Source organism: Dasypus novemcinctus, chromosome 8 (genome assembly GCF_030445035.2).
Source record: "Dasypus novemcinctus isolate mDasNov1 chromosome 8, mDasNov1.1.hap2, whole genome shotgun sequence".
Lineage (NCBI taxonomy): Eukaryota > Metazoa > Chordata > Mammalia > Cingulata > Dasypodidae > Dasypus > Dasypus novemcinctus.
The window spans coordinates 82,872,227-82,894,507 of NC_080680.1; the positions used below are offsets into that span (position 1 = coordinate 82,872,227).

Below are 22,281 nucleotides of genomic sequence, written 5' to 3' on the forward strand. Positions count from 1 at the left end.
ATTCAGGTATGCTCTGTGCTTGTCTGAAATTGCACCCTGGATTCTTGTACCCTATTTCAGTTTTAACCATCTAACAAAGCAAACATTAAAACGTAACCCTGGAAAGGGATGTGGCTCAACTGATAGTGTCCACCTACCATATAGGACGTCCAGGGTTTGGTACCCAGGGCCTCCTGGACCGTGTGATGAGCTGGCCCATGGCAGTGCTGCCGCACGCAAGGAGTACTGTGCCATGCAGGAGTGTATCCCACATAGGGGAGCCCCGTTCGCAAGGAGTGCACCCCACAAGGAAAGCTGCCCTGCGTGAAAAAAGCACAGCCCACCCAGGAGTGAAGCCAACACACAGAGAGCTGATGTAGCAAGATGAAGCAACAAAAAAGAGACACAGTTTCCTGGTGCTGCATAACAAGAATGCTAGTGGACACAGAAGAACACACAGCAAATGGACACAAAGGGCAGACAATGGAGGGGGGTGGGGAGGAAGGGGAGAGATAAATAAATCTTAAAAAAAAAAAAAAAAGTAACCCAAAGTTTAAATAGGTTTGCTATTTAAGAATAATAGTAGTGCAAAAGAGCTATGTTCCATAACTTTTTTACTAATCCCAGCAGAGCCACTTAATCTTGGTGGGACCTTGGACAAGCTACTTAATCTCTCAGTGCTTTGTTTTGTTTTGTTGTTTATTCTGTAAATTGAGGATACTAATAGTGCCCACCTTATAGAGTGGACACCTAATAAGTATTTAATATAGTAAATAATAAATGTTAGTAATAATGATCCCCATCTTTTATGGGTACTTCTTCTAGCCTGAAATCCTTCCAGGCATTTTGTTCTCAGACTCCAGGTTAACTGATTTTAAGATACCCCTAGGATGCCTTCTCCCCCTGGCTATTCTGCCAAAGCCAAAGGTGATTTAGTTGCACACAGATTCTTAGAGTTCGTGAAAGGAGTCCCTTTGTCCTCCCAGTGTTCCTGGCTGTTTGTGAGCTCCATGCTGCACCGTGGCTCTTCTGTGCAGATGCTGTCTAATTCCCCCCCTCCACCCAGCAAAAACAGGAGCAGAGATGAGGGTGTTAAGTCACGCTAGGGTTTCCTCTCCAATCAGAAGGAAAACAATACTTCTAGAGAAGAGAGGAAGAGATATCCTTCCTAACTACTGTTACCAGTAATTTGTGAACTAGTTACCAGTTAACCAGTACTTTTACCAGAAATATATTTTCTCAGAGGCCTGTTTCTTTTCACAGAATATTTTATTTGAAATTTAAATAAAGCTCTTGAACACAGATCTGAAGTGATTTCATGGCAATGAAAAATAGGAAATAATGGAAATTGTATGATGTTAAACAGGACTCAAATACTTTTGCCAGCAAGAAGCTATTCGGAGGGAAGTGAATTTGGCTCAACTAATAGAGCACACATCTACCATATGGGAGGTCCAGGGTTCAAACCCCGGGCCTCCTGACCCATGTGGTGAGCTGGCCCATGTGCAGTGCTGATGCATGCAAGGAGGGCCGTGCCACGCAGGGGTGTCCCTTGTGTAGGGGAGCCCCACATGCAGGGAGTGCGCCCTGCAAGGAAAGCCACCCCACATGAAAAAATTGTAGCCTGCCCAGGAGTGGCGCTGCACACATGGACAGCTGACGCAGCAAGATGAGGCGACAGAAAGAGACACAGTGCCGCTAACAAGAATGCAAGTGGACACAGAAGAGCACACAGTGAATGGACACAGAGAGCTGACAATGGTGGGGGGGAAGGGGAGAGAAATAAAAATAAATCTTAAAAAAAAAAAGCTATAGGGAGCAGATGTGGCTCAAGCAGTTGAGCGCCTGCTTCCCAGATGGAAGGCCCTGGGTTCAGTGCCTCCTAAAAGCAAAACAAACAACAAGCAAACAAATGAAAAATCCAACTCAGGGGAGCTAATGTGACTCAGTGGTTGAGTGCCGGCTGCCCATATATGAGGTCCTGTGTTCAGTCTCTAGCCCTGGTACCTCAAGAAAAACAAAAACAAAACTTATTTAGGTGAATACAATTTACATGTTCATAAGTTAAAGAAAGGAGCTCAGGACTTCAACTCAGCTGTGGCTTGAATCCTGGCAGTGGCCTCAGTAGTCATAGGCCACTCTGGGTCTCAGTTTCCCCGTCTATCAAAGGAGATAATATTAGTCTCCTTTTAGTGAGAGCCTACAATGTGCCAGATACCTTTCTTACACATTTTGACCAAATTTTAAAATTTAACCTACATGACAACACTCTGAAGTTCAGATTGTCATATAACATACATTCAGTATTATTGTGAGAAGTAAATAATCTTTTTTTTTTTTGAGGTACCAGGCCGGGGATTGAACCCAGGACCTCTTATGTAGGAAGCCGGTGCTCAACCACTGAGCCACATCAGCTCCCCTAGATGGTTTCTTTGTTTGTTTATTATTGGTTTCTCTTTTTTAGGAGGAACTGGGGACCAAACCTGGGACCTCCCATGTGGGAATCAGGCGTTCAACAGTTTGAGCCACATCTGCTCCCAAGTAAAAAATCTTCAAAGACAGGAGGAAGACTGTGAAACTTCCAGCACAGGCACACAATGAATGTTTGTTTCCTTCTCTCTTTGCTTTCCCCTCCCGTCAAATCCATTAACTTTGTGGGGTTGCTTCTAGGTGGAGCTGGTAGTTTGTTCTGCAGTTCCCATGAGGAGCCCTTAAGTCCCAGAAGTGCTGAGAATCCCCTCATTGTTGAGAAGCTAAAGTGTGGGGAGGGGCTTGCCCTGTTCAGCATGTTTTTTGAGGTACACAGTCTCCCAAGTGAGATAGGATGGAGCTGTCTACCCTCAAGAGTCAATTATGTAATGACTAGGAAAATACTAGACACTTACACCCTCTTTCCTTTTTCCATGCACCATCATATTGGCTGACTCATGGAACACCCATATCAGGTGATGCCTGACATAGGGTTATGTTCATAAATAATTAGGAAAGAATCCTATTTTCAAGAACTCCTGGTCTAGGAAATGAGATGACACACAGAGACTTATAACATGAGGTACAGTGTGCTCAGGGCCACCAAAGAAGGCAGATAAAATGCTATGAGAGCTCAAAGGAGAAGCCATTGGGGGAGGAGAGAGGTGGCAGAGTAGTGATCAGGGAAGATTTTCTGTAGGAGGAAGCATCAGCTAGAATATCAAGAAGAATTTCTTGAGTATCTACTGGGTGTCAGGCTCTGGATTTGTTAGGAAAGTCAGATTTGGACGTGTCAAGAAAAGATAAAAATAATTTGCTCATTCTGTCAACAAATATTTATATTCAGTGACATTGGGAATATGATTATGGACATGGAAGACATAGTCCCCTCAAGAAGTTTATAATCTAGCAGGAAAGACACAGAAAAAAAAAAAATAGATCACTGAGTGATGGGTGGCATAAAGAAAATGCAAAGGGTACCGAGACGGGGACTGAATGAGCCAGGCTTATCTACAATACTCAGTAAAGGCCTCTGAAGAGGGAATGTTTAAGAGGATACCAAAGAATAAGAAGGAGCCAGGCATGGGAAAAGGGAAAAGAAAAGGAACAGCATCTGCAAAGTTATTTGGTGGATTTGAAGTATTTCAAAAGCTCTGTGTAGCTGGAACACAGCAAGCAGGAGGAAGAGTGATAGGAAACAAGGTTAGAAAGGCAAACAGGAACCAGGCTATGCAAGGTCTATGGAAAGGGATTAGATTTTACATCCAAGTATAATGGGAAACCACTGAGGGGGCTGGAGTAGAGAAAACATATAATCATCTGGCAAATAGTGGGGTAGAGGTGGGGAAAGCAGTAATACCAGTTAGGAGGCCTTTTCTACGAGAAGTGGCTACTAGCACATTCAGAGGTGAAGGAACACATAAAGCACTGGTAAGAGAGGATACAGAGGGTCTGGAAAAGGCTTTTGTGAGTATGACTGAATGCAAGTTGCAGGAATTGGTAGGTGTAATGGGGCTAAAAACAAGGGTCATTGGAGACCATTTAAGCCATTTTACAGGCCCCGCTGAGGAGTTGCAGCAAACTGCAGAAAGCCAGGGTCAATTTCTGAGCAGGGAAGAGATGTTAGAGCTGGGTTTTAGAAAAAGCTTTGTAGGGAAAAATAATTTTTAATTTTAGCATTTGAAAAGTTGTCCATTAGCAAATAAAAGATGAATTGAAGCATGGTTTGGGGAGGAGGTGGTAGATGCCAGAAGAGCTATGGAAAGAAAAGTCCAGTGGGGGAAATAGTATGGGATCAAGCAGTAATCGACTAGGCTGTGATTTCCTGAGTAAGGTTTCAGGCTCTTTCAGGCCATGGTAGGGCCTCTTTGATGGGTGAGACTCCTAGAACTACGTGTGTAAAGGAAAGAGTGGCTGATAGTCTTCTTCAGCTCAAGACTTGGGGAAGTCGCTTCATCTCTCTGAACCGGTTTCCCGGTTGACATGTGAGGAGACATGGATGAGGGAGTTTGTACAGAGTCTAGACTTCTTTCTTGCCCAGGCAGGATATCTCTGCTGTGAGCCTAGACAGGCAAGTAGCAGGGAGAGGGGCTGTGTGTTCGGGAAAGGGTTATATCAGCTCCTGGACCCTGCTGGTGGGAAAGCCAGGGAGAGGGCAAGGTGTTCAGGTTGTGGGATAGATGCTTCAAGTTTTGGTTTCATTCCATTTTCAGTGTCCAGCCTTTTACAGACAACACTGGGCCTGGTCTGTAATAGTCCTGTGAGGATGGCAAGGCACTGGGATTGTAATTCTTCTTATTATTTTTTAAATTAGGCCAGTAAAAAGACCTTATTTGTGATATGGGGGAAAGAAGGGAGCTTGCTGAGAAATGGGAAAGATGGAAATACACACCAAGACTTGGTACGGGCCCCTCTAGGAAGAGACAGAGCCTGTAAATCTCATTTAAAAGACAGTGACACGGAGACTAAGCGCCCCAAGCTCCATCCACGGCGGTAATTGGAAACTGCAGCCTCTACTCTGGCCACTGTAGCAACCCGCCTGCCTGAAAACTACAATTCCCAGGATCCCATTCGGAGAGGGACAAGGAAACGGAAGTGGATCAGAGGCGGAGCCAAAAGTGCGCGGCCGCGTGAGGTTACGAGATCAGGTACACCTGGGGCTGGGGTATTATAGGTGGGAGTAGGGTCTGGGTGGGTGCGGCGACGGACGGGGGCCTTTCTTGCGGGCGGGGCGGGCGCCAGGGAAATAGCGTTTAACAGTTACTTCGCCCGGGGTACCCCACTTTCCTGGTGTTTTCTCTTCCTGCCTCCCCTCACACCCGCGGCTTGTGGGCCAGGCGTGTCCCACAGGCGAGTTTCTCTCAGGTCTGGGGACTAAGCGTTTTAATGTGGAAATACCAGAGGAGTGGAATGAGAAAATGAGAGAAGTGTGCAGAGGCTTGTCCATCATTTAGCGCCTGCATTTAGGCTCATCAGGTGGAACTTGAGCTAGAAAGGATCCGCGACCTCTGTCAAGATGAGACTCCAGAGATGGGAGTAGGGGTGGAGGATTCATCAACTTAGCAAGTATTTTTTTGAGCTTGTACTGTGTAACAAGCCGTATTCTAAATGTGTAGGATACAACGGTGAACAAAGCAAAGGAAAACACCTGCTTACATTCTAGGGATAGGGGAGGTTAAAACAAAAATAAGATAAATAAAATAATGTGCCGTGTTGGATAGTGAAAACCTGAGTGAAGTGAAGGAAGGAGGTCTTGTAAATTTCTGAGGGAAGAGTATTCAAGGTAGAGAGAACAGCAAAAGGGAAGGTCCAGAGGCGGAAACGTCCTTGTTACCTTTGGAGAACACTTCGGAGTTCTGAGCAGAAGAAGAATGATGTGATTATCAAACATGTAGAACATTCCTGTTCTACATGGCTTAGTACTGAGTGAGCACTGGGACATGCAGGTGAATTCTCCATCCTTGCCATAATCTAGTGGGGAAACATAGGCAGACCAGCTATTGTTCAAGGCAGAGTCAGCTAATTGGAGCCCCATGAAGGCAGCATGTACAATATGTCAAGTGCTCAGTAATTATTTGTTGAATAATTAACTGAGTAGCCCTAATACCCAGTGTAGGACCTGGCCTATAAAAGAGGCTCAGGAAGTTTTTCAATAAAGAAATGAAAGTGCTATATCTGGACATATATAATGTCTTGCACAGATTAATTAATTCTGTGCCTCTGTGACATCCAACTTCGTCTTTGCTTTCTTTAGATTTCTAGGTGTTAGGAAGTATTTACTGAGCTTCCATTCTGTGCCAGGTCTTGTGCTGATTGCTGAGGATACAAAGATGAATATGATGTGGTCCCTACCCTCAGGACTGAGCAATCTGCTGTATTACAGGCTCCTCTGGTAGTGATTGGGGTTACTTTCATTTGATTTTCAATCACTGTATCCCAAGTTCCTGGTCTGAAAAACATCTACATGGACTATAGGAAGTTGAGGAGGCCTGAGGTAGAAGGCAAGGAATAGGCAGGAAGGGAATTAGAGATGATAAAATTCCATTCAGTTGAACAAACATTTATCAAGTACTGTTGTTTACAGGGTTCTAGACTGTGAGGTGTTCAGTATTTAGGTAAATGTGGCACAATCCCTCCTACAAGGGCATTCAGTTTGGTTAGAGAAAAGATCAGCACAGAACTTTTTTTTTTTAACCATCCAAATTTTTAAACAATAATGGAATACTTTGCAACACTTTTAGCTACTACCACTAGTTCTTTTTTCTCTTTCCTAGCTAGACTTCTCTAAATGGTCATCTACATCTGTTGCCTTCCAGTCATTCCCCAGCAGGGCCTGGCACAGAGAGGAAGCTGAGTGTCTATTTATTGACTCAATAAATAGACAAACACAGGTAAGTATACAAAATACTATGGAGTTCACAGGATGAACAGATTTCATGGTTATTAACCAACTAGCATTCATTTAACAAATTTTGTTTTCTCACCCTGATAAAATGAAGTTATTAGGTGTTGGATCAGTTTGTCTAAAGTTCTCATTAGTTTTTTTGTGAATGCCTAAATGCAGATGACTTGTAGTTGACACAACAAAGTTTGTTCAGTCATCTAAAAGAACTGTTATAACAGCCTAGAAATATTGTGTTAAGACAGATATTTATAATTAACATTGCTATTCATATGTGAACAGTGCAGTAGTTCTGAAATATTTAAGAATCTTTAAGAATAGCTTGGTACTTTCCTCATTTCTCTAGAAATATTGTATACACTATTGAATTTTGTATATGCCATAAATTCTTTGTGATTCAGTCAATGGTAAAAGAAATACATTTAAAAATTAATTCATACTGACTAACAAAAAAAGGATTTCTTTGCAGAAGGAAACTTTAGCCTAGACAGGCAAGTGGACACAAATTTTAAATGTCAAAGTTTTTTGATCTTCAGGAATATATTTGATCACATAGTGTTTACATGATGTGTAATGAAATACCCAAGACTACTCAAAAGACTTACAGTTATATACTCTTTACTTCTATATGTATATAGCTCTTTTACCTATGAAATGGTATTATCCCATCTCATGGGAAGAATCTGTGATAAACAGTTAAGTGGTTTGGCTCTTGTCCCACTACTCATAAACAGCAAGCTGTAAAGTATAGCTAAATCCTAAGACTGCTCTTTTTCCACTATAGCAGCCCATGTAAGTATGTCTAAAACTGAAAACTGAACAAGTTTGGTCCAATTTGGAGCATTTGATGGGGTATGAAAATAAAATCAAAACAATATGAACTCAATTCTATAAATATTTTCTAGGCATAGCAATAAAACCCTGGAGAAGAAAATATAATCTTAGAACACTTCTTTTACCTGTAGCAAATGATATTTAGAGAATTATAATATAATTTATTGGTTTACAAATTTTAGAAACAAGGGTATAAACAAAGCACAGAAGACTTTGTTATGATGACAGAACATAATGGAAAACCTGCTTTTACCATGTAAAATTAAAAGTCCAGCTGACCAAAGTTGGAAAATTAAAGGGAGAAGAGAAGATTGAGGGAAGGATAAGGTTGTTTATATTCCCAGTCTCACATATTGGGGAGTCAAATATCAGACTGTTGAACAAAAAACAGAAGTTAAAAAATATTCTTAAAAATGATAGAGATGACTTCTGGTCATTGTCATGATAGAGGCATGAGTATTTGAATTACCATAATACCATAAAAAATGAAAACTGAGCAAAATATATGAAGAAACTGTTTTGAGGCATTGGACAATAATTAGGACAAGGCTATGAACCTTGAGAGAAAAGAAACATAAGGTCAGCCCCACTGTCACCCTGGCTTTCTGTCCGAGGGCAATTTCCAAACAACTGCATAGAGACTTGGAACCTATACAGAGAGCAGAAGTGTCACTGGTGTAGGAAACAGAGATTGTAATTCAGGGCTGCTAAAGTGGCTAGAATTTGTGAAGCAGGGTACTGGAAAGGGGATAGCTTTGAAGAGAATGAGCACTGGAAATCTGCGTAGAGGTCACATTGAGTCTTGAGCTGAAATCAAAGCTGCTTGAGCAGGGCAAAATTCTATGAGGCCTGGCTGAAAATAGCTACTAGAGTAGAGTGAGCTAAGTGGAAATTATAGAGTCTTCACTGAATACCCTGGGCATTTGTTTGAAAGCCCAGAGAGGCCATATCTAAGGAGTAGGGCTACTTTAGCTGTAGGGCAAAGGCTATCTAAGACCATCCCAAACAAAATCTAAAACCATGCCTTAAGAGAATCAAGCTAATCCACCAGCAAATGAATTTCTTCCCAAAACTAAAATGCAGGTGTTCAAGGTGTTCAAAAATGAAGTCTCCACAATGTCCAGCATTAAATAAAAAATTGCTAGATGTGCAAGGAAGCTAGAGAGTAGGTATTGCCATATTAATACCTGCTATAAGTACATTCAAATATTTAAAGGAAGAAAATGGATATAATGAGTAAGTAGATGAGAAATCTCAGCAAAGAAATAGAATCTCTATAAAAGAACCAACAAAATATAAAAAACAGCATTTGAAATGAAAATTAACTTGACAGGCTAAATACACACTGAACACTGCAGAAGAAAAGATCCATGAACTTGAAGACTGGTTGGTAGAAACTCTCTGAACTGAAGCACACAGTGCAGAAAAAAGAAAATATGCTGAAAAAATAGAAACGAACAGATCCTCAGTCACCTGTGTATAAATGGTTGCTAAAGGTCAACTAATAAATATTGCAAAGGTCTGATTTTGGAAATAAACTGAGACCTAATTGAGGAAGTTCCTTTTCCCATCTCTGTCCCACAGGCAAACCAAATAATATGTTTCAAAGAAAGCAATAAATGATTTGGTTAGCTCTGTCACTGCAGCAGTGAGTAACTGCTGATGTTCGGAGTAAATGTTTCTGTATTTGAGTCATTTCCCTGGAAGGCACACATGCATTTCATAGTTCAATAAATTTGAGTCAATATTGTACATGCTTCTGTTCCTTCAGTAACACATTAACACTATTTGTCGTTTGGTTTTATGTAAGTGAAAAATTGGAAAGTCTGATATAATTGTGCCTTTTTCCAAACTGGTTGAAAAGGATAGAAAATTAACCTTATGGACTGGAAATTGGAAAGGAGTGCCCAGAAAACAGAGTCACATGTGCTGCAAGGGCAAGAAGACATCCTTCAGGACACAAGCGAAGACAGCATCTCTGAAAGCTTCCAGCTTCTGCAGATTGATGTGGAATGCGAGAGCTGGAAGGGAGAGACCCTGCCTACAGGCAGTGCAACATGGTGCTCGGTGAGTGCAGTGAGTTTATTAGCCATAGGCTGTGCAATGAGAGACCCCTATTCTAAGAGTAGGTAGTGGTTACAAAAAGAGAGATGGAATGAATTTTGTGTATTCCAGGTGATGAATTTCCTGTTAATTGCTTTAAAGTTTCAGTTCCATTTGAGACACAGGCAAAGTGAATGGAGTTCATGAGGAATTTTTATAAACCTAGGGTCATGAAATCTGTGCCCAAGGCCTTGTTTTTTAATGAGTTAATGTGACCTTGGACAGGTCATCATGTCTCTTTTCTGTGACTCTATCGACATAGTCCAGCCTAGGTTTGTTTTTAAGACTAATGTGGGGAGTGGATATAGCTCGAGTGGTTGAGCACCTGCTTCCCATATATGAAGGCCTGGGTTTAATCCCCTGTACCTTCTAAAAACAAAACAAACAAGAAAACCAACTCTCATTGGGAAGCAGATGTAGCTGAGTGCTTGAGCACCTGTTTCCCATGTACAAGGTCTTCAGTTCAATCCCCAGTACCTCTTAAAGAAAAAAAAAAAAGACTGATGTCAGTTTTCTCCTAACTTTCGGTCTAAATGAAAAAAAATAATGAAGTAACTATTTGTAATATTTATTTTCCTTTTTGGTGCTTATGAAGTTCTCAAACAATTTTGTTTTCTGGATAACATAAGAAAAATGTGCAAAGAAAACAGAGACACTGGGAAAAGATAGTTGCAGCAAAGAAGAGCAGAAGAAAGCAAGAAAAAGAAAGAAGAAAAACCAATTGTGCTGAAAATCCAGGTAACAAATCCTGTGTGATAATATTTATTTCTTAGCAAACTGGTGTCTGCAAGTTCTAGAAGAGTAGGAATATTGTTTTAAGTAAAAAACATTTAAGAGGTGGAACTCATTGTCCTGTTTTGAAGGGAGGCTAGTATTAAAGAAAGCAAAACTAAAGGCTTCCTTTCAAATATAAGCAGTCTGGTGAACATATGTGTTTGTAAGTTCCAAAGTAGAAGTGAGACCAAAAACAGGTAGTATTTATTCAGTGCTAAGTGCTAAACTCAGTGCTAAGAATTTTATATGGATTATAAAATAGGGGTAGGTACTTTTGTCCCCATTTTGTATGTGAAGAGACTCAGCTTCAGAGAGATTAAGTAGCATGCCTAAGATCATGCAGCAAATAAATGAGCACACTGGCCCTTAAACCCAGTGGTCAGTTTCAGAGCCCATATTCTTTACCACTCTATCTAAATCTCCTCATGAATGAATGCTTAGTGCAAGTCTCAAGGTTCTCTTTATATGTAGAAGTACTCTCCTGGCTAGGAGATTAGTTTCTTACTAAATATGATTCCTCTGTTTTTCTATTTTTATTCCTGTCTTATATTTCTGCTCTAGGCATCCGCCCCCAGCACAGCAAACGTTTTCTGAAAGCCTTAACCAAAGAGAGACTTTTGGAAGCCAAACGCTCAGGACCAAGACTGTGTATTGATTTGAGTATGACCCACCACATGTCTAAGAAGGTAGACTATTCACTAAGCTCTGAATTCCTGCTCACATGAGGGTGGCCCAGAAGGGAGCAGCTTTCATGAAGAGCAAAAAGTGTTTGGTTTTTCTACACTGGGCTACTTAGTTCTGAAATGACTGTTGTAAAGAATCTGGAAGAGAATAGGTATCCTCCAGTTTAAATTGAAAATTTTACCTTATAAACCTTGTGTTTTGAGCCCAAACCTTTCCATTTCTGTTAGTGGTGTCCCGAGTTTGGATGGACCCTTTCAGGTTCAGTTATTCAGAGACTAAACCTTTGATCTTCTGCTAGGGAGAAGAATATTTGCCTCTTGCTTGTTGTGGGGAGGTTATCTGGCAGAGGATCTTCCTGCAGTGTATGTAAACTTTAAATGAATCTTTATGTTTTCCAACATCCCTGTTGTATATACTTTTTTTTTTTCTGTGTGGGAAAGGGTGACCTTGAGCCTATAGGGAGCAAGCTGACTACAGACTTCTCCAAGTCCACATCTCTTTGCCTCCAATTTTTCTGTGTCCAAGGACGGGAAACCACAGACATGCTTTTGTAGGATGGTTGTATATACTATTGTTTGCATGTTTTTCAGAGAAATTAGGAAAACTGCAGATCTGATGTTATTACAACCCAACCTCTATGCTATAGCGCTATGAAGAAGTCAGCCAAGAATTCTCTCCTGTTTATGTTTGCAGATTAACTATCACATTAAATCAGACAGCCTTTTTTTCTCTGCTGAACCAAATCAGGGTAAACTGTGAAGCCATCTTTCTCTAAGTATGATACCTCTGAATTCAGAGTGAAAAGTTAAAACTTCCAACCTTACCTCCTAAATTAGAGAAAAGTTGCCAAGTTTATCAGATAAAGTATAAAAATCTCTTTGTAGTAATTCTGACCTCATTCTAATCATATAAATAGTAAATATTGCATGGTAAGATTTTAGGTAAAAGCTTAAAATAATTCCATATATCAGTAATTGGGAAGCAGCATGACAACAGATCCAGAAGAAGGGAGGAATCTTGTTTTTTTCCCATTAACTCACTATTTCTGGGCTAGTATCATTACCTTGACTTTAATTGGTAAAAGGTGAGTCCACATGTACATGCTCATACCTGCATGTACTCACTCCTCATATAAAAGGGGCCATCCCAGTTCATTAGAGTTTCTGGAGTAACATCATAGAACTTGCTGGGTAACTATTTGTTAATAATGAATTTAGACTGAGTTGGCATGTTTCTACCCTGAGTTGTCCTTATTTCTTTTAAGGAATTAAGTAGACTGGCTGGACAGATCCGAAGGTTGTATGGTTCAAATAAAAAAGCTGACAGGCCATTTTGGCTCTGCCTCACTGGATTCACAATGGACAGTCCTCTGTATGAAGAGTGTTTGAGGATGAATGATGGATTTTCTAGTTACCTGGTAAATCTTTTTGCATATTATTTAAATTGTTTTCTAAAAAGTGGTTGTAGGGTGATAGTAAATTAAATATTTGAATTCCTTTTTCACTTTTTTGAATTTTGAAGTAAAACCTACATTATATGTTTTCACTACTGGAATATAGAAAAATTCAGAGCTGCTCATCAGATTATAAACTTAAAAATTTTCTCCATCCTTTCATTACATTGGCAAACTCATATTAACCAGTACCTAGGACTGTATTTTGTGGATTTCACACCAGACTGTATATTCTGGGTATGAAGTTTTTGGGGAAATGCTATAAATCCTTCCTTGTTCTCAGTAGTACAGAATTAGAGAACTTGAACTTGGGGGGGAAGGGGGAAAGAATCCTTTTGGAAGTGCTGTGGGTTTAATGTGAGTTTTAGGGAGGAGGGATTGTTCTGAGTGAACCATGCTCAACATCACTGGAAGGTGGGGGCCTGGGTTCTCAGATCTTAATTTGCTCAACTTCTCTGGGCCTCAGTTTCTTTATCTATGTATTGGCTGAAGAGGAGTACTAAGGTACCTTTCAACTCTTTCTCTAGGATCTCATAAATGTAGTGATAGATATTTAGGTGAGAATCCAGATAAATTCCTCAGAAATGTTGCTAAAAATACCCTTGCATGTTTGTGTTATAAAGCATGTACTGAGCAGTTCTGGCCTCCTCTGGGGAGGTCTGTGGAGGTGATTAAGTGGGAAGAGTGTGCAGTGTGGTACTGAGCAGTTAGTGGTGGTTGCTATTACTGTCTTGTCTCTCATATAGTGAGACCATTTCAAGCTTTACATCTCTACTTCTTTTTATGACTCCTGCATATAATCAAAATAGATCCCCTCATAGGGCCACATAGTCTCCTTGCTTTCCTATCTTTGTGCCTTACTTAGGCGATTCTCTCTTAGAATGCTTCTCCCTTGTGTACTTGTCAATCTTAACTCTTTTCAGAAACCCATCTCAGCATTCCCTTCACCAGAAGGATGTCCCTGGTGTTGTTACTGCATCATCTGTAGTCCTGCGGAATGTTTTCTGTACTCTATTAGGGCCCCATATCACTTTCTGTCTCATTTTGTAGTTTTGATTGTCAGTTCCTTTCAATTGCTCCTCAACCAAGCACTTTCTGAGAAAAGGCTGACAGATATGTAGCCCCTTGTATCTAGAGCCATGTCTGATAGAAACTAGATATCCAGTTGTTCCATTGTGGGATTGTGGGCTGTGTATTTACCTAGGTTGCAATACATTAGCTTGTTTGTGTGTTTCAGCTAGACATAACAGAAGAAGACTGCTTTAGTTTATTTCCTCTGGAAACCCTTGTGTACCTGACTCCTGACTCAGGACATGGTATGTACTTTAATGCATGGATTCATATTGTTCCCAGCTCTTTATTTCATTATTCCCTGTGACAGAATTTATTAAAGCCATCCAAGGAATAACGAGAAAACTAGCAAACAGAAATGACCACGTATTACATATCTCTTTTGGGCAGACACCTCACTAGATACTTTACATATGTCCTACTTTTTTTTTTTTTAAAGATTTATTTATTTTATTTATTTCTCTCCCCTTCCCCTCACTGCCCCAGTTGTCTATTCTCTGTGTCCGTTTGCTGCATGTTCTTCTTTGTCCGCTTCTGTTGTTGTCAGTGGCACAGGAATCTGTGTTTCTTTTTGTTGCATCATCCTGTTGTGTCAGCTCTCCGTGTGTGCGGCGCCATTCCTGGGCAGGCTGCGCTTTCCTCGCGCTGGGCGGCTCTCCTTAATGGGGCGCACTCCTTGCACGTGGGGTCCCCCCACGGGGGGGATACCCCTGTGTGCAGGGCACTCCACGCGCGCATCAGCACTGCGCATGGGCCAGCTCCACACAGGTCAAGGAGGCCCAGGGTTTGAACCGTGGACCTCCCATGTGGTAGACTGACGCCCTATCCATTGGGCTAAGGCCGCTTCCCACATATGTCCTACTGTGTGCACATAACTGCACGGATTAGGGTCTCCTTCTTAGGTAGACTTTCTCTGCTGCCTGGTGATCCTTCCCAGTTCCCCTCTTAGCCCTTCTTTGGTCAATGTTTACATACACACACACACACACAAAATATGTATAATGTTCCTACAAAATACCACTTTTCACAGTTTTCAAATTTATGGGTATCAAGTTGATCATAGGATTATTTTTTTCACCATTTTTAAAATTAAATTTAGTAGATCACAAGGAACATTACATTGAAAAACATAAAAAAACAAAAATATAAAAGGTTCCCATATAACCCACTCCCCACCCCCCACCTCATCATTTTTGTAAATTGTACTTTTTTGAAGATATATACATCACACAAAAAAATTACATTAAAAAATATAAGAGGTTCCTGTATACCCTCCACCCCCCCACACCCCTTTCCTCCCACACCGAACAACCTCCCCCATCATTGTGGCACACTCATCACACTCAGTGAACACATTTTGGGGCACTGCTGCACTACATAGATAATAGTTTACCCTGTAGTTCACACTCTCCCCCAGTACATTCAGTGGGTTATGGCAGGATGTATGAAGTCCAGCATCTGACCCTGCAATATCATTTAGGACAACTCAAAATCCCAAAAGTGCCCCCACATCACATCTCTTCTTCCCTCTCCCTGTCCTCAGCAACTGCTGTGGCCACTTTCTCCCCCTCGATGCTAAAATTTCTTCTATTACTAGTCACAATAGTTTTGTAGTAGAATACCGTTAAGTCCACTCTAGTCCATATTTTATTCTTCCATTCTGTGGACCCTGGGATGGTGATGTCCTCTCCACCTCTAGATCAAGAGGGGGCTTAGATTCCACATGGATGATGAATGCAATTCTTTTGCTTTCAGTTTTAGGCACTCTTGTTTCCCTGGTGTGGTGGTTGACCATCTTCACCTCCCTCTTAGCTGGCCTGGGTAAGACCAACAAATCAGAGAGTAGGAGTCACCACTCTGCTGAGGCTCAGCACCCAGCTGGCATATGGGCAGTTCAGAAACTCAAGTCTCCTAAGTATGCACCATCCCAAGCGCCAACCACAGGTTCAGTAGAAGTGACACAAGAAGCATGTGTAGAAAAGTCACATCTGAGTCCAGCTCCATCACACACAGGAGCACAAATTCCAAAGTAGGGCCCTCTGACATGGCACAGAACTCCATATTCATCTGCCATGACTATATACCCTGTGGATCTCTGTAGCCTTCAGGAGAACCAGTATCTAGGGTTGTATCTACTTTGGCTTTTTCTAGGGTCATGCTGATCTGTGCATAAGCACAACCCCTCTGATGACCTCCCGGCTCTTTTTGGAAGACTCTTAGCCATATAAACTCATTCATCTTTGTCATTTCCCCCTTTTATTCAAGGTAAAAAGCAGTTTTTAACACTTGATCCAACTTGTAGGCTGAGATATTCAGCTGGTCTGAATTGACCCTTTTATTCAAGGTCTCTTTCTAGTTGCTTCACCAGTTAGTGATTGGTAGTAATCCTTCGGTGCCAGGGAGGTTCATCCCCAGGAGTCATGTCCCATGCTGGGGGAAGGTAGTGCATTTACATGTTGAGTTTGGCTTAGAGAGTGGCCACATTTGAGCAACATGGAGGCTCTCAGGAGCTAACACTTAGGCACCCTGCAGCTCTAGGCTTAGTTCATATTTTAGGCACACAGGCTCCTAAGTATAGTCATCAATATGAAGGGCTCATTATTGGACCATGCTTCCTTGTCGATCTTTGCTGTTACACTTGGGAGATTATTGTTCCATTGGGGAATGTGTCAGAACTCCCCTGGATAGGAACTCAGCACTCCCTCAGTTGACATTTATAACTGTAACTACTATAAAAATACCCAACATATATCATAACAAATTTATGTCCCCTATGCCCTGGAGAACTCCCGCCCACCCATGTCCCCCCCATCAATAACACCCCACACCAGAGTTCCTCCCCTGCCATAATTGAACCTCTCTGTGGTCTAAAACTTCTTCAACAATGAATCCTAATATATTGCCAAATTCAATTAATAGGAAATTGAAATATATATAGTGATCGGTTTAAAGTTTAGAAATAGAATACATAATAATTTAGAAATACTAAAATAAAGTAAAAATAAATTGATGTATTAATAAATGAAAAATATTATAAATCTTTGTTTCTAACATTTTGCCTTTCATCACTGTAATAGGTGTTGCCCTGTATGTACAGTGGCAAGGCACTGTCTTTCATTTCTTCCTCAGTGTCTACTTCCTTTTTTTTTTTCTAATTTTTAATTTTGTCTTCAAAAAAGTTTAGATCACAGTAATTCACATACACAATATAGGGGACTCCCATATATCAACATCAAACCCTTTTCCCCTTTCCCCAGCAATGATCTTTTTCCATGTTCATGTTATATTTGCCACAACTGATGTACAGATTTTGAAACTGCTATCAGACATGGTTTCATTTTGGTTTACATTATTGTTTATATTTTAGACTGTACAAATTTCTAAATTTTTAGTTTCCTTATGTTTTACATTATGGTTTACATTTAGTTTATAGACTTTTATACTCTTTAGTTGTAAGTTAACATGTCCTATGTCCATCATTACATGATCTTGTGGAACACTTCCATTGTCCCCCAGTTGCCCTGCTTCCATCTGTGCTATACCTTTCTCCCCCTCCGCTCAGGGCAACCGTGACAATCAATCTTCACTACTTGTGGGACCAGATTTACAGATGCTGCAGTAATGCTGAGGGCTTGACATACTAGACTACCCTAACTAATTGGGAGCCAGCGATTCTCTCGAGAGACATGATTCCCTCTATTTGGGAACATCAGGTCCCAGGGATGTGGGTACACCTTCACACTCATTGTATGGGTCTCCAACCAATAATATAACACACTATGACAAAATGAGCACTCACATACTCCCTAGAAGCTTGTCCCTGTACCAGATTCCCCCACTTAAGCACCTTAAACATGCGATCCTTCCTTATTATATTTTCTAAAGGGTTTTCTCAACAGTATAATTTCAGCCATATAACTGACATTCTCCCATATTCAACTGTTCCCCCCAGCCCTACCCCCAATTCCTTGGGTCATCTGACCCATCCTCCCAACCCTAGCCCCCCTCAAGCCCACAAAACCCTACCCAAAGTTATCCCTAAGCCCCCATTTTATTCCCTCCCTGTACAAATACTTTCTTCCAGCTTATCATAGACTTTACCCATGTAGGCATCAGCTCACAACTTTCCTCTCCCTCCCAAATTCCTTTAAGCCTATCTTCCAGTCTTCAGCTCTCTGAGACAGCTTGGTTTGCTTGTTTCATATTAGAGAGGTCATGTAGTATTTGTCCTTCAATGCCTGGCTTGCTTCACTCAACATAAGGTCCTGAAGAGTCTTCCATGTTATCACATGTGATTGTACTGTATTCCTTCTTATAGCTGAGTAGTATCTATTGTATATATAAACCACATTTTATTTATCCATTCATGCATTGATGGGCATTTGGGTTGATTCGACCTTTTGGCAATAGTGAATAATGCATAAACATTGGTGTGCATATATCGGTTTGTGTCCTTATTTTCAGATCTGGGTATGTACCCAGCAGTGGAATTGCTGGGTCATATGGCAAATCTATTGCTAACTTTTTTTTTTTTTTAAGATTTATTTATTTTTATTTATTTCTCTCCCCTTCCCCCCCCCCACCCCAGTTGTCTGTTCTCTGTGTCTATTTGCTGCATGTTCATCTTTGTCCACTTCTGTTGTTGTCAGTGGAACGGGAATCTGTGTCTCTTTTTGTTGCGTCATCTTGCTGCGTCAGCTCTCTGTGTGTGCAGCGCCATTCCTGGGCAGGCTGCACTTTCTTTTGCACTGGGCAGCTCTCCTTACAGGGCGTGCTCCTTGTGTGTGGGGCTCACCTACACGGGGACACCCCTGTGTGGCATGGCACTCCTTGGGTGCATCAGCACTGCGCATGGGCCAACTCCACATGGGTCAAGGAGGCCCAGGGTTTGAACCGCAGACCTCCCATGTGGTAGACGGACACCCTAACCACTGGGCCAAGTCCAACTCCTATAGTTAACTTTTTGAGAAACTGCCAAACTGTCCTCCAGAATGGCTGGATCCTTCTGCATTCCCACCAGCAGTGGATGAGTGTTCCCATTCCTCCACATCCTCTCCAGCACATGTAGTCTTCTGTTTTTTTTATTGTTGCCAGTCTTATGAGCGTAAGATGGTATCTCATTGTAGTTTTGATTTGCATTTCCCTGATAGCTAGAGGTCTGGAGCATTTTTTCATGTGCTTTTTAGCCATTTCTATTTCTTCTTTGGAGAAATATCTGTTCAAATCTCTTTCCCATTTTTAAAATGGGTTGTTTGTCTTTTTGTTTTCAAGATGTAGGAGTTCTTTATATATGCAGCATATAAGTCTCCTATCAAATATATGGTTACCAAATATTTTCTCCCATTGAGTAGGCTCTCTTTTCACTTTCTTGACAAACTCCTTTGAGGTGCAAAAGGCTTTAATTTTGAGGAAGTCCCATTTATCTATTTTGCTGCTTGTGCTTTGGGTGTGAAGTTCATGAAGCCATTTCCTATTACACGGTCCTGTAGATGCTTTGCCTACATTGTTTTCCAAGGTCTTTATGGTCTTGGCTCTTACATTTAGGACTTTGATCCATCTTGAGTTGATTTTTGTATAAGGTGTGAGATGGTAATCCTCTTTCCTTTTTTTGCATTTAGATATCCAGTTCTCTAGGCACCATTTGTTGAAGAGGCCATTCTCTCCCAGTTGAGTGGGCTTGGTGGTCTTCTGAAATACCAGATGACTGTATATTTGAGGATCTATATCAGAACTCTCAATTTGGTTCCATTAGTCAGTGTGTCTATCCTTGTGCCAATACCATGCCATTTTCACTAATGTAGTTTTGTAGTATGTTTTGAAATCTGGTAGTGTGATTCCTCCAGTTTCATTTTTCTTTTTCAATATGTCTTTGGCTATTTGGGGTCTCTTTCCTTTCCAAATAAATTTCATAATTAATTTTTCTAGTTCTTTAAAAAATGCTGTGTTGAATTTTATTGGGATTGCATTGAATGTATAGATCAGTTTTGGTAGGATAGACATCTTAATAATATTTAATCTTCCTATCCATGAACAGGGACTATTCTTCCATTTATTTAGGTCTTCTTTGATTTCCTTGAATAATTTTGTATGGTTTTCTGTATATAAATCTTTTACATCTTTGGTTAAATTTATTTCTAGGTATTCGATTTTTTTTTTTTTTTTTTGCTATTATAAATGGTATTTGTTTCTTGATTTCCCCCTCAGATTGCTTATCATCGGTGTACAGAAATGCTACTGATTTTTGTGCATTGATCTTAAGCCCTGCAACATTACTGAACTCAATTATAAGTTCTAGAAGCTTTGTTGTAGATTTCTCAGGGCTTTCTATGTATAGGATCATGTCATCTGCAAATAGTGAAATTTTTACTTCTTCCTTTCCTATTTGGATCCTAAATTTTTTATTCTTACCTCAGTGCTCGAGCAAGTACTTCTAAGACAATGTTAAATAGAAGGGGTGATAGTAGGCATCCTTGTCTTGTTCCTGATCTTAGAGGGAAAGATTTTAGGATTTCACCATTGTAAATGATGTTAGCTGTGGGTTTTTCATATATACCCTTTATCATGTTCAGAAAACTTCCTTCTATTCCTATCTTTTGCAGTGTTTTTATCAAGAAAGGGTGCTGTATTTTGTCAAATGCTTTTTCTGCATCTACAGATATGATCATGTGATTTTTTTCCTTCAATCTGTTTATGAGGTGTATTACATTTATTGATTTTCTTATGTTGAAGCATCCTTGCATACCAGGAATGAAATTCACTTGGTTGTGGTGTATAACTTGTTAAATGTGTTGTTGAACACAATTAGCAAGTATTTTGTTGAGGATTTTTGCATCCAGGTTCATTAGAGAGATTGGTCTGTAATTTTCCTTTCTTGTGGTGTCTTTGTTTGGCTTTGGTATTAGGGTAATGTTGGCATCATAAAATGAGTTAGGCAATGTTCCTTCTATTTCAATTTTTTGCAAGGGTTTAAGCAAGATTGGTGATATTTCTTTCCAGAATGTTTGGTAGAATTCACCTGTGAAGCCAGCTAATGCAGGGCTCTTCTTATTTGGGAGGTTTTTAATGACTGATTCTATCTCTTTACTTGTGATTGGTTTGTTGAGATCATCGATTTCTTCTTTTGTCAGTGTAGGCTGCTTATGTGTTTCTAGGCATTTGTCCATTTCCTCTAAATTGTCCTTCTGGTTGGAATATAATTTTCCAAAGTATCCCCTTATGATAGTCTTTATTTCAGTGTGGTCAGTGCTGATATCACCCTTCTCATTTCTTATTTTGTGTATTTGCATCTTCTCTCTTTTTTCCTTTGTTAGTTTAGCTAAGGGTTTGTCAATTTTTTTGATCTTCTCAAGGAACCAGCTCTTTGTTTTGTTTATTTTTTCAAGTGCCTTCCTATTTTCTATTTCATTTAGTTCTTCTCTGATCTTTGTTATTTCCTTCTTTCTTCTTTCTTTGGGTTTAGTTTGTTGTTTTTTTTTACTAATTCCTCTACTTGTTCAGTTAGTTCTTCAATTTTAGCTCTTCTTTTTTGATGTATGAATTTATGGCTGTGAATTTCCCTCTCAGTACAGCTTTTGCTGTATCCCATAAGTTTTGATATGTTGTGTTATCATTTTCATTAGTTTCAAGGTAGTTATTGATTTCTGTTGAGATTTCCTCCTTGACCTACTGTTTTTCTAAGAATATGTTGTTTAGCTTCCATATCTTGGTGCCAATTCTAGGTCTCTGGCCCTTGCAGATTTCCAGCTTCATTCCACTGTGGTCAGAGAAATTATTTTGTATGATTTCAATCTTTCTGAATTCATTGAGACTTTCTTTGTGGCCAATCATGTGGTCTATCTTGGAGAATCATCCATGTACACTTGAGAAAAATGTATATCCTGCTGTATTTGGGTATAATGTTCTGTATAGTTGATTAGGTCCAGATGCTCTATTATGTTGTTCAAAGTCTTTGTTTCTTTATTGATTCTCTTTTGAGATGTTCTGTCCAATGGTGATAGTGGTGTGTTAAAGTCCCAGACTATAATTGTAGAGGCATCTATTCCTTCACTTAGTTTCTCCAGTGTTTGCCTCACGTATTTGGAGGAGCCTTGTTGGGGCATAAATGTTTGATTGTTCTTTCTTCTTGAAAGATTATCACTTTCACTAATATGTAGTGTCCATCTTTGTCCTTCACAACAGTTTTGCATTTAAAATCTATTTTGTCCAATGTTAATATAGCTACACCTGCCCTTTTTTTACTGTTTGCCTGTAAGATTGTTTTCCATCCATTCACTTTCAATCTCCTTGAATCCTTGGGTCTAAGATGTGTTTCTTGTAGACAACGTATAGATGGGTCATATTTCCTTATCCAGTCTTCCAATCTGTTTCTCTTAACAGGTGAGTTTAATCCATTGACATTCAGTGTTATTACTTTCAAGGAATTACTTATTTTAGCCATATTTTCTTTAGATTTGTGTTTGTCATATGTTGTTTAATTTTTTTCTTCTCTTTTTGTCATTTTAGTTGTTCTTAC

The 22,281-nt window shown here is 40.2% G+C and overlaps 1 protein-coding gene and 1 non-coding gene across 3 annotated transcripts in view; one reads left to right on the top strand and one right to left on the bottom strand.

Annotated features, from left to right (window-relative positions):
- Window positions 1–5,035: 5,035 nt before the first annotated feature.
- TRMT10B (tRNA methyltransferase 10B) overlaps window positions 5,036–22,281 on the top strand; it is a 29,602-nt gene continuing 12,356 nt past the window's right edge. For both annotated transcript variants that reach the window (XM_004457247.4, XM_012524683.4), the window contains exons 1-7: window positions 5,036–5,096; window positions 6,723–6,839; window positions 9,549–9,751; window positions 10,417–10,525; window positions 11,123–11,247; window positions 12,510–12,662; window positions 13,936–14,014. In XM_004457247.4, coding sequence (XP_004457304.1) covers window positions 9,566–9,751; window positions 10,417–10,525; window positions 11,123–11,247; window positions 12,510–12,662; window positions 13,936–14,014 — 652 coding nt within the window. In that variant the 5' untranslated portion in view covers window positions 5,036–5,096; window positions 6,723–6,839; window positions 9,549–9,565. The remainder of the gene's footprint in view (window positions 5,097–6,722; window positions 6,840–9,548; window positions 9,752–10,416; window positions 10,526–11,122; window positions 11,248–12,509; window positions 12,663–13,935; window positions 14,015–22,281) is intronic.
- On the bottom strand, window positions 11,673–11,804 carry LOC111763872 (small nucleolar RNA SNORA38). The gene has a single exon (XR_002796616.1). It is a non-coding gene; the product is annotated as a small nucleolar RNA SNORA38 (small nucleolar RNA).